The following is a 13,870-nucleotide window of genomic DNA, read 5'->3' as shown; positions in this document are numbered from 1 at the left end:
GAAAATGCCCTTCCGAGTTACGTTTTTACCTCCGAATGCCCTTACTTGAATCCGAGTTGGACTGAGTTGACTCAGCACCAGAATCAGCCAGTCGCGCTGAGTCAACTCAGGGACTGACCCGGCTCGCTCTTGTCCCCGCGCGTAGGTCGTTCGGTGACGGTGGCGGCTGGCAGGGCAGGCGGGAGGATGCGAAGGGCCAATTGTTCGGGCGTCGGGGACGTTTCAGCGGGCAGAGCGGTCAGCTGGCGGTCGGCTGGCCGGGAAGTCCGGTTCAGGCGTCGGTCAGCAACGGGCGGCCGGTGACGGACAACAGACAATGGTGGCCGGCGACAGTGTGCGGCGATGGACGCTCTAGACGGGCGACGGTGACGAAGGCAACGGTGATCAGCAGGCGACGATGGCAGGCGTTCTCTCCCCCTTCAAGGAAACTCCATTCTAACAACTGCGAAAACTCAATCAACTTCAGAAAATGCTCCTTTTTCCTCTAGGGCATCTCTTCTCATTTTATAGTGGGAAAGAGGGAACCCTAGGGGAGGCCCGTAATTTGGGGCCGTAAAAGGCAGTTCGAAGTATGACGGAAGGGCCAAAACACGGAGGCCCTCCCCAAACAAAAACACAACGACAAAGTTCAGAAAAATGCGAGGAAGTAAAGTGGGGACGCCTTCTCGTCACGCCATGTACATGAACGCCGAGTTCAGCTTCAGCTTCAGCTTCAGTTGACCTGGCGCTTCAGCTTGCGGATGGTCCCCCATCATATATAAATAGTTAGAATTAAATTACGTCCTTTTCATGATTACAAATGTGTAATCATCGATTATTTATTTTTGTAAATACTAATGTTTTATCGAAAAAATGATGGATTTATGATAATAATAACAATAATTATAAATGATAATAAAGTCGAATTTCTTATTAAAGAATCAATTTTGAAATCAAAAGTTCAAACTAGAAGAGCCATGTCATAACGAACATTTTCATTACTTTAAAGTTTCTGTTTTTAAAATATATTTTACTATGTTTTCCAAGAAAAACTATGAATATCTAGCAGCGACTTTGCATCTCTGACTTTCATATCAAGATCATATTATTTTTTTTAAGCATATTGGTCACTAATTTAAGTTTATACCAATTTATATTTTAAGATGATTTCTCTCTGATTTGATATTATATTTGGTACTCGCCATAATCATTGTTCATTCAATACTTTTGAATATGTGAATATTCTACTTCAGAAAATGTGGAAAATAAATATTTATATTTTTAATTTATTTTATTTTATGTTCAAGTAATTTTTGTTGCACTTTGATATTTTATCATTTTTATAGGCATTAGAAATTAATTATTTGATTTGGAATAACCCATAACCATTATGATGCATTTGAAGTTGAATGTTATAGACGATTTGTGACTCATAATTTATATGTTTATAAAAATGTATGTTGATAACGTTTAAATGATTAAATGGTTTTTTGAAATTATATTAATTATATCTACATTTATTATACAAATAATATATTCTATAATATTGGAGCCACATGATTGTAGACATCCTTTGAAGAAATTAAGTCATTACTTGGTCGACAAAGAAAGTTTACTGAACAGTTCAAAGACTGAGCATAAATCCTTAATCATATAAATCTTTTTATCTGGTATTTACTTAGTAGCCTTATATAGTATAAAATATCCATTAACATAATGAACCATTCCATGCTCTAGAATTGAGCCTTCACATCAAAACTATGTTACCATTAATTTGGGATTTACATCACCTACTAACTCTATACTTGATTGTATCTGTAGGTTTAAGTTGTTAACACAAAACGAAGGTAGAATCCTCAATATAGAGTATTTCCAAGGCATCGTATTTTCTGGAAAACTGTTCTTATGATATTTAATTACTTTTTGTACACATTTTAGTTATCAGAATAGTGTGCTAATAAAATAGCTCAAAAAGAGCATGTGTTATCTTTAAAACGTTTTTTATGACAAGCTATCAACACTCTGAAATCAAAATAATATAGTTTTTTTGCATCAAGCTATGTGCAAAATGAAATTATGGATCAAGGTGCTTACTTTCATGTCTTGAAAGCTAGAAAAAGGTGGTGTTGTATTTACATAAAGTTCTGGCAACCTATTACTCTGCTCATAACAACAAATAACCAACAGAATAAGGTGAACTCACCCATTGAACAATGAGATGCTTCTAAAGAAGGTAAGGACAAAATCAGAGTGCTTTTAAATAGGATGTAGACCCAAATACTCCAAGGAAATTGGGTTAGTGTTTGTTATTATATTCCTTGATTTGTAAATAATTTATATAAGTTTAGATTCAACCAAAAAACTGCCACATTCCCCTTTTCTCTTTGAATTTTCTTTTCATTTCATGAATGGATCTCTCTCTTGATTCTTTACCCAATTTTGTGATCTTTGTGTCATTAAATTTGGCCGTGAATTTAAAATATATAATTTTGCATTGATTGTTTCTTCCCCAAATTGTTGTTTTACTGCTGGATCATCATCCCAGTCCTGATTTTTAGGCGAAACTCATTTACATTTTAATCTCGATACTAAAAACTTAAACATTAGCATTGCCAACCTTTTAACTTTTACCAAACATCAGAAATTGGGCTTTGCTGAGTATTGGCTTTACGAATTGATAATAATTTCATTTTTATCTACAAATTATGGTCTTCTTCTTCTTGTCGATTGGCTTGATTACGCCACTAGAAAGGGAGAGCTTTTGGCCGGCTTCTTAGCTGCGCCGATCCCTGTAGCTCGGATTCACCTGCAGGTTCTCTGCAGGCCCCCTTCACGCGTTCGAGCCGGACATTCAATCTCGATGGTCTCATAGTACGGGCTTGTTCATCCAATCTTCTCGCATGCCCGCCTCCATGAACCATTACATCGATTCGCTATTTCAATTTCATTTTTTGTGTACACGTCAATGTTCAATTTATTAATTGCGGTTTTCATTACTGTTTTTTTGTGCTAAATGGGGTAATTTATAAATCGATCAGTGCTAAATCGGTTTTCTTTTTGTTTTCCTTGAGATTTTGTTTTCAGTAATCGGTATAGTTCAGATCTGCGTGTTATTTGCTGTGCCCTACTCGTAGAATTCATAGAAATCGGTTTTCTTTTTGTTTTCGTTGAGAATTTGTTTTCAGTATTCGGTATAGTTCTGATTTGCGTATTGTTTGTAGTGCCCTACTAGTAGAATTGATGTAAATCGGTTTTCTATTTGTTTTCGTTAAAAATTTGTTTTCAGGAGTCGGTATAGTTCCGATCTGCGTGTTGTTTGCCGAACCCTACTCGTAGAATTGATATAAATAAGGTTATAATCGGACTTTTTTTAATCGAAGATTCAGTTTGAACCAGTTCTTCGATCTAGTTTGGGCAATCGATCAGCTTTGTTGCATCCGTTAATTCGTGGTGTTATTTTTATCAGTTTACACATTTATACGATCAAACTTTAATGGCATTATGTTATCTTATAATATATCTTGAATGTTAACTGGTTTGGTGTGCTCGAAGCATGGCCAACTTCTTGCTGAGTGGAACCATAGACGGGTGGATCAAACAGAAATATTTGTTTCATTAGATTACACTGTTCTTAACACGATTCTGCTGAAAAAATCTCGGGGACTCTGTACGATTTAATCAGTGTTAGAACAAATCTGATATTACTAAATTGGCAATGAAAACACTCGGGCTGTTTTTATTGTGGAAAGCAGTGAATCTTGGGTTTCTTGAATCAGGGCCGTTATGTTGATGATACTAAACAAAAGAATGAATTAAACAAGATGGCGGTGAAATAATTAGACTATATATGCATGAGTTTGCTGAATGGAGATTATATATACGTGTCTATGCTTTGATTAATCTTGAGTAATATTTCAGCTCTTTCTTTTTATTTGGTGATATATGAAGGTTCGCCAAGATCTGAATGGTACAATTTTTCATTACAAGTGATAACCAAATTCAAGTCTGAATTTTAATGATTTTGACATAACGAAGTCTTTGAATGTACTTGCGATAGGGTTGCTGTTCATCCACTTGTTGCTTTGAATTCCCACGTGACCGAATCTAGAATATAAATTTCAAATCTTTGCAGTAGATAATATTATACTATTATCATTCAGTAAATAAAATAACTATAAATATTTTCCTATGTTTTCCATCAGTGGCCTTTGATTTTGTCCGTTTTTTTGTTCCTGACATCATAAAAATTATTTATAGCTAATTATTTTAGGAAAAGATCAATTTTTCTTTCCTTGAGTTAAAAGTTTCTTCAGACTCCATAACTTTCTTCTGTCACTCGTTTCATTTTCTTATGTTTTCCGTCAGTGGCCTTTGATTTTGTCCCTTTTTTTCCTGACTTCATAAAAATTATTTACAGCTAAATATTTTTGGAAAAGATCAATTTTTCTTTCCCCAACTACAAGTTTGTTCAGTCTTCATAACTTTCTTCTGTCACTCGTTTCATTTTCTTATGTTTTCCGCCAATGGCCTTTGTTTTTGTCCGTGTTTTTGTTGCTGACTTCATAAAAAATATTTATAGTTAATTATTTTTTGAAAAGAACAATTTTTCTTTCCTCGAGTTACAAGTTTCTTTAGTCTTCATAACTTTCTTCTGTCACTCGTTTCATTTTCTTAAGTTTTGCGTCCGTGGCCTTAGATTTTGTCTGTTTTTTTCTTCCTGACTTCATAAAATTTATTTACAGCTAAATATTTTTGGAAAAGATCAATTTTTCTTTCCCCCTAGTTACAAGTTTCTTCAGTCTTCATAACTTCCTTCTGTCACTCGTTTCATTTTCTTATGTTTTCCGTCAGTGGCCTTTGATTTTGTCCGTTTTCTTGTTCCTGACTTCATAAAAATTATATATAGCTAATTATTTTTGGAAAAGATCAATTTTTCTTTCCTCGAGTTACAAGTTTCTTTAGTCTTCATAACTTTCTTCTGTCACTCATCTCATCTCCTTATTTTTTCCGTCAATTGGCCGTTAATTTTGTTATTGACTTCATAAACGTTATTTATAGTTAATTATTTTCTTAAAAGATAATAATTATTGTGAGCTGTTGCTGCTAGGTTTAAGCAGTTTTTGGGCATGACTCTGAATTCCACCTGATGGAGGAAGATGATGACTGGGTAGTGGTAAAGAAGCAGAGGATAATTGTTCTTGTTCCGCCGCAGTCTCCCGGCCCAGTGGACAAGAATGATTGGCCGAACAGGCCCGAAGTGAAGCCGGGCTCGGCCCAAAACAGCTTTTCCCCACCAGAAAAAGGCAATTCCAATAATTCAAAAGAAATTACATCGTTGACTTTTGAACCCCTGGTCAAACCTCTGAGGGCACTGAATTTGAAGAGGAGGGCGATGTATCTGGAAAGAAGGTTAGAGGAGATTGGAGGGCTGGGCAGATATTTATCGTCTCTGCGGCTTAGCCGTTTTGCGGGGATGATGGAGCTGGAAAAGCTCGACAAGTTCCAGCTCGCCGGGCTGACCATGGGAAAGCTTAAGGAGATGGGCACATATGAAGTTGGGCCGAGGCGGAAGCTCCTGCATGCTGTTGACCTCCTCTGTCAGGACTCTTCTGGATGAGGACTTTCTCTCTCTCTCTCTCTATCCATCTATCTAACTATCTATCTCCTCTCTTCTCTCTCTTCCTCTCTCCCTCTGTTTCCTCTCTATCTCTCCCCTCTCTCCTCTCTCTATTTCTCTATCCCCCTCTCTCCTCTCTATCTCTCCCCTCTCTCCTCTCTCTCTCTTTCTCTCTCCTTCTCTGTCCTCTCTCTCTTTCTCTCTCCCCCTCTATCCTCTCTCTCCTCTCTATCTTTCTCTATCCTTCTCTGTCCTCTCTCTCTCTCTCTCCCCCTCTCTCCTCTCTCCCCTCTCTCTCTTTCTCTCTCCTTCTCTGTCCTCTCTCTCTCTCTCTCTCTCCCCCTCTATCCTCTCTCTCCTCTCTCTCTTTCTCTATCCTTCTCTGTCCTCTCTCTCTCTCTCTCTCCCCTCTCTCCCCCTCTATCCTCTCTCTCCTCTCTATCTTTCTCTATCCTTCTCTGTCCTCTCTCTCTCTCTCCCCCTCTATCCTCTCTCTCCTCTCTATCTTTCTCTATCCTTCTCTGTCCTCTCTCTCTCTCCCCTCTCTCTTCTCTCTTTCCATCGTTCCTCTCTCTCTTTCGCACTCTATCGCTCTCCGCTTTCTCTCTGGTGCTCTTTTCTCTCTCTTGTTCCTCTCTCTATCACTCTCGTCTGTCTCTCTGGGCCTCTGGCGTTCTTCTCTTGCTCTCTCGTTCCTCTCTCTCCCTCTTTCTCTGATTCTCTCTCGAGCTCTTCTCTCTCTAGTTCCTCTCTCTCTCTCTTATCCCTTTCTCGCGCTCAACTCTCTCATCCTCTTTCTCGCTCTCTCTCACTCTTGTCTCTCTCCCTCTATCTCTCTGTCTCTCTTCTCTCTCTTGCTCACTATTCTCTCTCCTGCTCATTCTTCCCTCCCTCTCTTGAGTATGCAGCTCGGTCCTCTCTCATTCTCTCATTCTTCCCTCCGGCTCATCTTTTGTCCGATTTTATGCGATGTGCGTTCCGATTTTCTATCACCCTATCTTCCTATCAATCCTCCCACAAACTTCCCTATCTTCCACCATATTTTCTATCACCCTATCAATCCTCCTCTATATACATCTTTCATTTATTTCTCTCTCTCTATTTGTATATATAAAAACTAGTGGGGCCTGCTCTCAATGCTCGCTTGGCATTTTTGACACCTCTGAACGCTTGGGGAAGAGAGAGAAAGCATGGCCATTTTTTTATTTTTTTCAAAGCGGGTTTTGGGCATCAGTTATTCTTCAAATCATAAATCAGTATCTCAAATTGTTTAAATCACAATTGTTAACAATAAATCATAGCCAGATTTTGGAAAACTTAAAAAATCAGCAATAAGGATAAACCTCTATAGAGAGAGAAGAGAGAAAGCAGGGTCGTTCTCATCCTGGGAGAGAAGGAAAAAAATCCCATCTTCAGCCAGTTTGACAAACCAAAGAGAACTAAAGCTTGTGGATTTTCCTTAGCTGTCGGTGGAGGAAGGTGGGGCGAGAGAGGATCTGGATACTTAAATGTCAAGATGTATGCAGTGTCTTGGCGGCGATGGGGTTGCACCCCCCCCTTGTCTCTGGCGGCCCCGCCGTAGACAGATGGCAGCGAACGAAGTAGGAGATCTTTTTATGAAGGAAGAAGCAAACAGAGATGGTGCCCTGGTAGGGAAAGATGAGATTTTATAGAGAGAGAGAGAGGAGGGCGGGAATTCATGAGGAGGAGTTGATTACCACCATCTGTCGGCTCGTCATCTCTGAAGAATTCCTCGGACTGGTCCTCTTTCACGGGGTGGAACTTTTGCCCCGACGACAGCCTTGATGATGATGTTGATTTTTTGGATCTTTTGCCCTAAAGAATTAATGAAGACTTCGAAATCTATGGAAATCTGCGCTCGAAAATCAGAAATCGATTGTGTATTGGATTAAAGATATTTGATTTCCTTAGATTTCCGTAGATTTCAAGTTATTGTATCGCAATATTTAGAAAGGCTCCATACCTGCTTTTTGATATTGAGTGGGCTCAAACGGAAAAAGAGAGGCGGACTATTCCATGTACAAAGTATTTTGGGTACGGTGTTGGCCTTTTTGTAATCCTACGCAGATAAAGCTACATCAAAATGAGAACCATTTTTGAATTGCAGTCTTTTTCTTTGTCCTTCTCCTTTCCCAAGCACTTGTGTTAGACAGTTCGCTCAATGCACCAATTTCTTCAGCATCTGCCATTGATCCTATTTCAGCAGAAAATACATTATTTTTAAAAAATAGATTTAAAATTTGAAATTCATCTGCCGTTGATTCATTTTCAGCAGAAAATAGATTCAAAATTCATTAATTTCATTAAAATAAATTCAAAATTTCACTGAAATACATTTTCAGCAGAAAATATATTCAACAGACATTAATTTCAGTAAATAGATTCAAAAGTCAACAGAAATTAAATTCAAAAATAGATTCATTTTTAGAAAATAGATTCAAAAGGAAGTCACAATAATTAGACAACGTATGCTAGATCAGTACCCAACATTTCTTAAACCAAGAGTTCGATAGATGCCTCTGATCCAAGAGTTCGCTGATCCAATTTCTATTCGAAATTATCCTTAATAATATCTGTATTGATTTCTCCGAAATTCGCCTCTACAGCGTCCAGATATTATACGGACATAGTTCTCAAAAGCTTTCTGTCTTAATGAGGTTGTTCACAGTACCTTCTCAATTTTAATGGGGTCTTGAAATCAATGGATACCGCTATAGAGTTTTGAACTTTACGGCGATGTGTGACGTGTGGCAGTCCAGCACCAGCGCGTACCCGTTGCCAAACTGCCCTGGGTGGTTCATGATGATAACCTGCGAGGTGAAGCTCGCAGCCTCCTTCGCCGGGTTGTCCTTCGAGATCGACACCACGAACCCATGCTTCAGGTCCTTCACTGCGATGTTGTCGCCGGGGAGTGAGCATTTGTAAACATATGCACCCCCTCCCCTCCCACCATGACCTTCACCTCCGCAAACGACCACTCAATATACATGGGTTTCGCGAATTAAACTATCTCATCTTCCATTTTGCTTATGATTCATGTTAGCCTGATACTTATTTGAGCAGAAATGATCCAAGTTCAAAGTTCGAGGGTAAAATGACAAAGAAGATTGCAAGAAATATGCAAATGTTATGCAAAAAAATTGTGTGATTTCTTTTATTAAGGTGGAGAAATCTTCTTCCCTACAGAACCCGATAATCAAAAGCGCGCTGTTCCATTTTGGCTAACAATAGCACCTTCAGGTTCATTCCTTCCATAAAAATACATAATTTTTCAATCCCCGCAACTGCGGACAATTCCAATAAGAATCTCATGACATGAACTTCATGCCTAACTTTGATCTCTTCCGTTGGAAAATGAACTGGTAAGCCGCTGTCAAAGGCTCCACAAACCGGTCAATATCAACCCTAACCGTCTGGTAAATTATTTGGGGACAGTAGATAACCCTCAGCGAATTTGGATCAAAGTAGATATATCAGCTAATTTGGATCAAAGTAGATAAATTGCAGCGAATTTTGATCAAAGTAGATAAATATCAGCGAACATTGATCAAAATAGGTAAATCTCAGTGAATTTAGACCAAAGAAGATAAATCCCAGCAAATTTTTTGGGGAGAGTCGATAAATCTCAGCGATTTTGTATCCGAGTATATAAATCAGCGAATTTAGATGAAAGTAGAAAAATATCAGCGAATTTTGATCAAAGTAGATAAATATCAACGAATTTGATCATACCTGTCAGAGCAACCGAGCGCCAGGGCCCTCTTCGTGGCTGCTTCCATCTGCGCTCAAACCATGTGAAAATCTCAGTCTACGGAGATGAATTCATAAACTATCAGATAGAGAGAAGGCGGACCTTGAATGAAACAATGGCGATTCCTGTGAATTTGCCGTTCTCACGGAATATCATGCAGTCGAGTTCGGTCACAGTCCCGCAGCCCTGGAAGAAGCTCTCGTCTTCCGTCGAGTAGTACGGAATTCCCCAACACGTACACCTTCTTGCCTGCGTCTTCATCTCTGCAGATTTTAATAGGATCAAACCACAGAAGAGAAGATCATCCTTCTTCTCGCTCGTAGAAATCTCTTCCTCTGCTTCGGTCTTCGCGTTCTTCTTCTTGTTCTTAATCTTGTTCTTTTTCTTATTCCTGTTCTTCCTCTCCGCATCGTCGCCTCTCTTCCTATTCTTGGAGATGCCTGGAGAGGCAGAAACTTCTCCGTTGTCCTTCTTCGTCTTCTTCTTCTTTGCGCCTCTTCTAGTCGGCAGATTTTCGCGGCGATTCTTTGAGATCAGAAGCTATTCAGATTCCGCAACTGCTGATCAACGCTATGATTGCCAGAATCGGATCGAGCGCACTGATTTTGAGATTCCGCGGCCTCCACGGAGATCGCCAGCAGAGATCTGAGCTGCTGCTTCTGCTTCTCCTTCGCGAGCACCATCATTTCGCCGCTCTGTCAGCCAATCAGCGTCCAGAAGGCCTCGACCTCCATCCGGCTCGAGCGGCGTCGGGGCGGGGGCGACGGGGAAGGGGGGGTGGGCGCGGACGCCGGAGAGGAAGCAGGCGGGGAAGGGGGTGGCGGCGGGGAGGAAGCAGGCGGCCGGTTGAGGGCGGGGCGGCGGGGGGGAGGGCCGCGGGAGGCCGGGGAAGAGCCGGGGCGGCGGCGGGGCGGCGGCGGGGCGGCGGTGTGGAGGAGCGCTCTCACTCTCTCTTCCTCTCTCAATCTCTCTCATCTCTCCCACTATTTTCTCAGCCAATCAGAGGCCAGAAGGGTACACTAATTTGCTTTATAGTTATATAGAGATAGAGATAGAGATAGAGATAGAGATAGAGATATCTTTCCTTCTCTCTCGCTCTCTCTTTTCATCTCTCCCTCTCTCTCCCCCTCCCCCCCCTTGCCTATATATATAGCTCTTTCCTTCTCCCTATCTTCCCTTCTTTGTCTCTATACTTATGTCTTTGTCTCTTGGAGGAGCAGTGACCTAAATTGCATCATTTTTATACACTTAAGTTATTGCATCTCCTTTGTATAAAGTGGACCTTGACCTTCTGTATATTTTATTTAATCAAGTGCGTGATGTGCATTTTGAAGGGGAGTTTATATGGTTTGTATATACTGCACTGCTTGAAACTCTAGCTCAGGAATGATAAGGATGTGATATCTTACAATTTGTTTACTTGGGTTATATCTAGAGGAATGCTTCAAATTTTGCTATTTTTGCAAATACTTGTGCTCCTTTTTCAATGGAGTTCTTGAATTACTTTAAATTAATGGTCATCATATCAACTCATCGTTGTATGGAAACCTATATTTTTTATAAGTCAACCTTCTTTTACTGATTTTCAAGTCGAATTTTCTAGACATCTATAGCCCAATTTAACGGCAAATACATACTTTATTTATTGGTGGGTGTGAAGAATAATTTCAGTAAGATCCATTGATAAATGATGATTCATCATTAAAACAAAGTAGTAAAGAAAATTTTAAACGCCGAAAAATTTTGTGAGAATTTGATTTATTCCATTTTATTATACTTACATTTCCACTTTATGAAAATACAATGGTGTTCCTCGTTATGAAGGAACCTCAAGATTTCCCTCCACTGATTCTCCTCAAAATTTTTAAACCTTTTGTAAATATTTGATGTATAATTGAGGGGAGGGTTGACGCTGGACGTTTCATCTCCAAAAATGGAAAAAAAGTTAAAATACTTGTATGGCATATCTACTTCAAATGAAAGACTCGTGAAAGTTATTGTGGCTAACGTTAAAATTATTCAGTACTGATATTAAACTTCAATGTTCGTTGAATTGCGAAGGGTGTGAGCTTAGTTAAGGCAAACTTAATCTTTTTATTGTTAAATATGTATAGCTTTCCTGAAATTTTGATAAGATGATTGTCGATACTATTTGAAAATAGGTAATAACCCAAAATGAGTGCATAATATCCCAAAAATAATAAAAAAATTTCCTACCCCCATTGTTAGGTATAAATATATTTATTATATATAGATACTGTGTACCTCTGGAGCAACTATTATATGAATCACTATTTGTACGTTCTAATTAGACTTCCTACAACCTGTTTTACAACTATACTTGGATTTGATTGTAATTTGTGAGATAATTGGAAACTTAGATTTTTGACTCTTGAAAATTAAATACTTATAAATATATAAATAGTTAGAACTAAATTACGTTCTTTTCATGATTACAGATGTGTAATCATCGATTATTTATTTTTCTAAATACTAATGTTTTATCGAAAAAATGATGGATTTATGATAATAATAACAATAATTATAAATGATAATAAAGTCGAATTTCTTATTAAAGAATCAATTTTGAAATCAAAAGTTCAAACTAGAAGATTCATATCATAGCGAGCATTTTCATTGTTTTATTATGTTTTCCAAGAAAAGCTTGAAACATCTATCAGTTATTTTACATCTCTGACTTTCATATGAAGATCATAAAATTTTTTATGACTATTGTTCACTAAATTAAGTTGATATTAATTTATGTTTTAAGATAATTTCTCTCTGATTTGATATTATATTTGGTACTCACCATAATCACTATTCATTTAATACTTTTGAATATGTGAATATTCTACTTCAGAAAATGTGGAAAATAAATATTTATATTTTTAATTTATTTTATTTTATGTTCAAGTAATTTTTGTTGCACTTTGATATTTTATCATTTTTATAGGCATTAGAAATTAATTATTTGATTTGGAATAACCCATAACCATTATGATGCATTTGAAGTTGAAGTTTATAGACGATTTGTGACTCATAATTTATATGTTTATAAAAATGTATGTTGATAACGTTTAAATGATTAAATGGTTTTTTGAAATTATATTAATTATATCTACATTTATTATACAAATAATATATTCTATAATATTGGAGCCACATGATTGTAGACATCCTTTGAAGAAATTAAGTCATTACTTGGTCGACAAAGAAAGTTTACTGAACAGTTCAAAGACTGAGCATAAATCCTTAATCATATAAATCTTTTTATCTGGTATTTACTTAGTAGCCTTATATAGTATAAAATATCCATTAACATAATGAACCATTCCATGCTCTAGAATTGAGCCTTCACATCAAAACTATGTTACCATTAATTTGGGATTTACATCACCTACTAACTCTATACTTGATTGTATCTGTAGGTTTAAGTTGTTAACACAAAACGAAGGTAGAATCCTCAATATAGAGTATTTCCAAGGCATCGTATTTTCTGGAAAACTGTTCTTATGATATTTAATTACTTTTTGTACACATTTTAGTTATCAGAATAGTGTGCTAATAAAATAGCTCAAAAAGAGCATGTGTTATCTTTAAAACGTTTTTTATGACAAGCTATCAACACTCTGAAATCAAAATAATATAGTTTTTTTGCATCAAGCTATGTGCAAAATGAAATTATGGATCAAGGTGCTTACTTTCATGTCTTGAAAGCTATATAAAGGTGACGTTGCATTTACATAAAGTTCTAGCAAACTATTACTCTGCGCTGGCCGGCGCTGGGCGGCCGCTAGCCGGTGCTGGGCGGCCGCTGGCCGGCGCTGGGCGGCACTGGGCACGGCTGGATTCGATCATTCGATTCGATCTGATTTGAACAACATGTTTGAATCGGATCATATTCAAACATTCGTTCCGAACAGCCATATTGTTTGAACAATCTAATCTGAATAGACGCGCAGATTGTGTTTGGATCGGATCTGAACTGGGCAGATCGGTGTTCGGATTCGATCATTAAAATGCCTGATCCAAATCGAATATTGGAACGACCTGTCCGAATCCCCGATCCCTAAGGGGGGAGAGAGAGAGAGGAAAAGAGACGGAAAGGGAGAGAGAGGAAAAGAGACATAGAGGGAGAGAGAGACATAGAGAGGGAGAGGGGGAGAGAAGGAGAGAGAGAGAGGGAGAGAGAGAGACAGAGAGAGAAAGAGAGAGAAGGAGAGAGAGAGGGAGAGAGAGATAGAGAGGGAGAGGGGAGATAAGGAGAGAGAGAGGGAGAGAGAGATAGAGAGAGAAAGGAAAGAGAGGGAGAGAGAGACAGAGAGAGAAGGAGAGAGAGAGGGAGAGAGAGTAGGCATCGGGGATCAGATCGGATTGGATCGTTCGAATCTTGATCAACAGATTCGAACGATTAGTTCGAATCTTTCGATCGAACAAACCCTTTGTTCGTGTTCGATCGAAAGTTTCGAACGAACTATTTGGTTCGTTTGTGTTCGATT

At 38.4% G+C, this 13,870-nt stretch overlaps 2 protein-coding genes across 13 annotated transcripts; one reads left to right on the top strand and one right to left on the bottom strand.

Annotated features, from left to right (window-relative positions):
* Nucleotides 1–2,691: 2,691 nt before the first annotated feature.
* On the top strand, nt 2,692–6,755 carry LOC144700793 (uncharacterized). Of its 2 annotated transcripts, none has more exons than XM_078572331.1 (2): nt 2,692–2,850; nt 5,097–6,755. In XM_078572331.1, exon 2 carries the CDS (start codon nt 5,126–5,128, stop codon nt 5,594–5,596), a length of 471 nt encoding a protein of 156 aa, XP_078428457.1. In that variant the 5' UTR covers nt 2,692–2,850; nt 5,097–5,125; the 3' UTR covers nt 5,597–6,755. The 2 variants fall into 2 exon arrangements, with proteins under 2 accessions (XP_078428457.1, XP_078428455.1); XM_078572329.1 differs by having other exon boundaries at nt 5,087–6,755.
* Nucleotides 6,756–6,919: 164 nt separating this feature from the next.
* On the bottom strand, nt 6,920–10,458 carry LOC144700791 (phragmoplastin interacting protein 1-like). 11 transcript variants are annotated; one of them, XM_078572321.1, is made up of 6 exons: nt 9,471–10,458; nt 9,350–9,396; nt 8,350–8,573; nt 7,581–7,811; nt 7,315–7,469; nt 6,920–7,242 (listed from the first exon to the last, which is right to left on the bottom strand). In XM_078572321.1, the coding sequence occupies exons 1-4, from the start codon at nt 9,627–9,629 to the stop codon at nt 7,696–7,698; spliced, it is 546 nt and encodes a 181-aa protein (XP_078428447.1). In that variant the 5' UTR covers nt 9,630–10,458; the 3' UTR covers nt 6,920–7,242; nt 7,315–7,469; nt 7,581–7,695. The 11 variants fall into 11 exon arrangements, 10 of the variants coding, with proteins under 10 accessions (XP_078428447.1, XP_078428448.1, XP_078428450.1 ...); XM_078572322.1 differs by having other exon boundaries at nt 7,315–7,432; XM_078572324.1 differs by having other exon boundaries at nt 7,315–7,811; nt 8,289–8,573.
* Between the last annotated feature and the right edge of the window lie 3,412 nt (nt 10,459–13,870).

Source organism: Wolffia australiana, chromosome 3 (assembly GCF_029677425.1).
Source record: "Wolffia australiana isolate 7733 chromosome 3, ASM2967742v1".
Taxonomy (NCBI): domain Eukaryota; kingdom Viridiplantae; phylum Streptophyta; class Magnoliopsida; order Alismatales; family Araceae; genus Wolffia; species Wolffia australiana.
The sequence above is the reverse complement of the archived record's forward strand: the minus strand, read 5'-3'. Positions and strand labels throughout refer to the sequence as shown.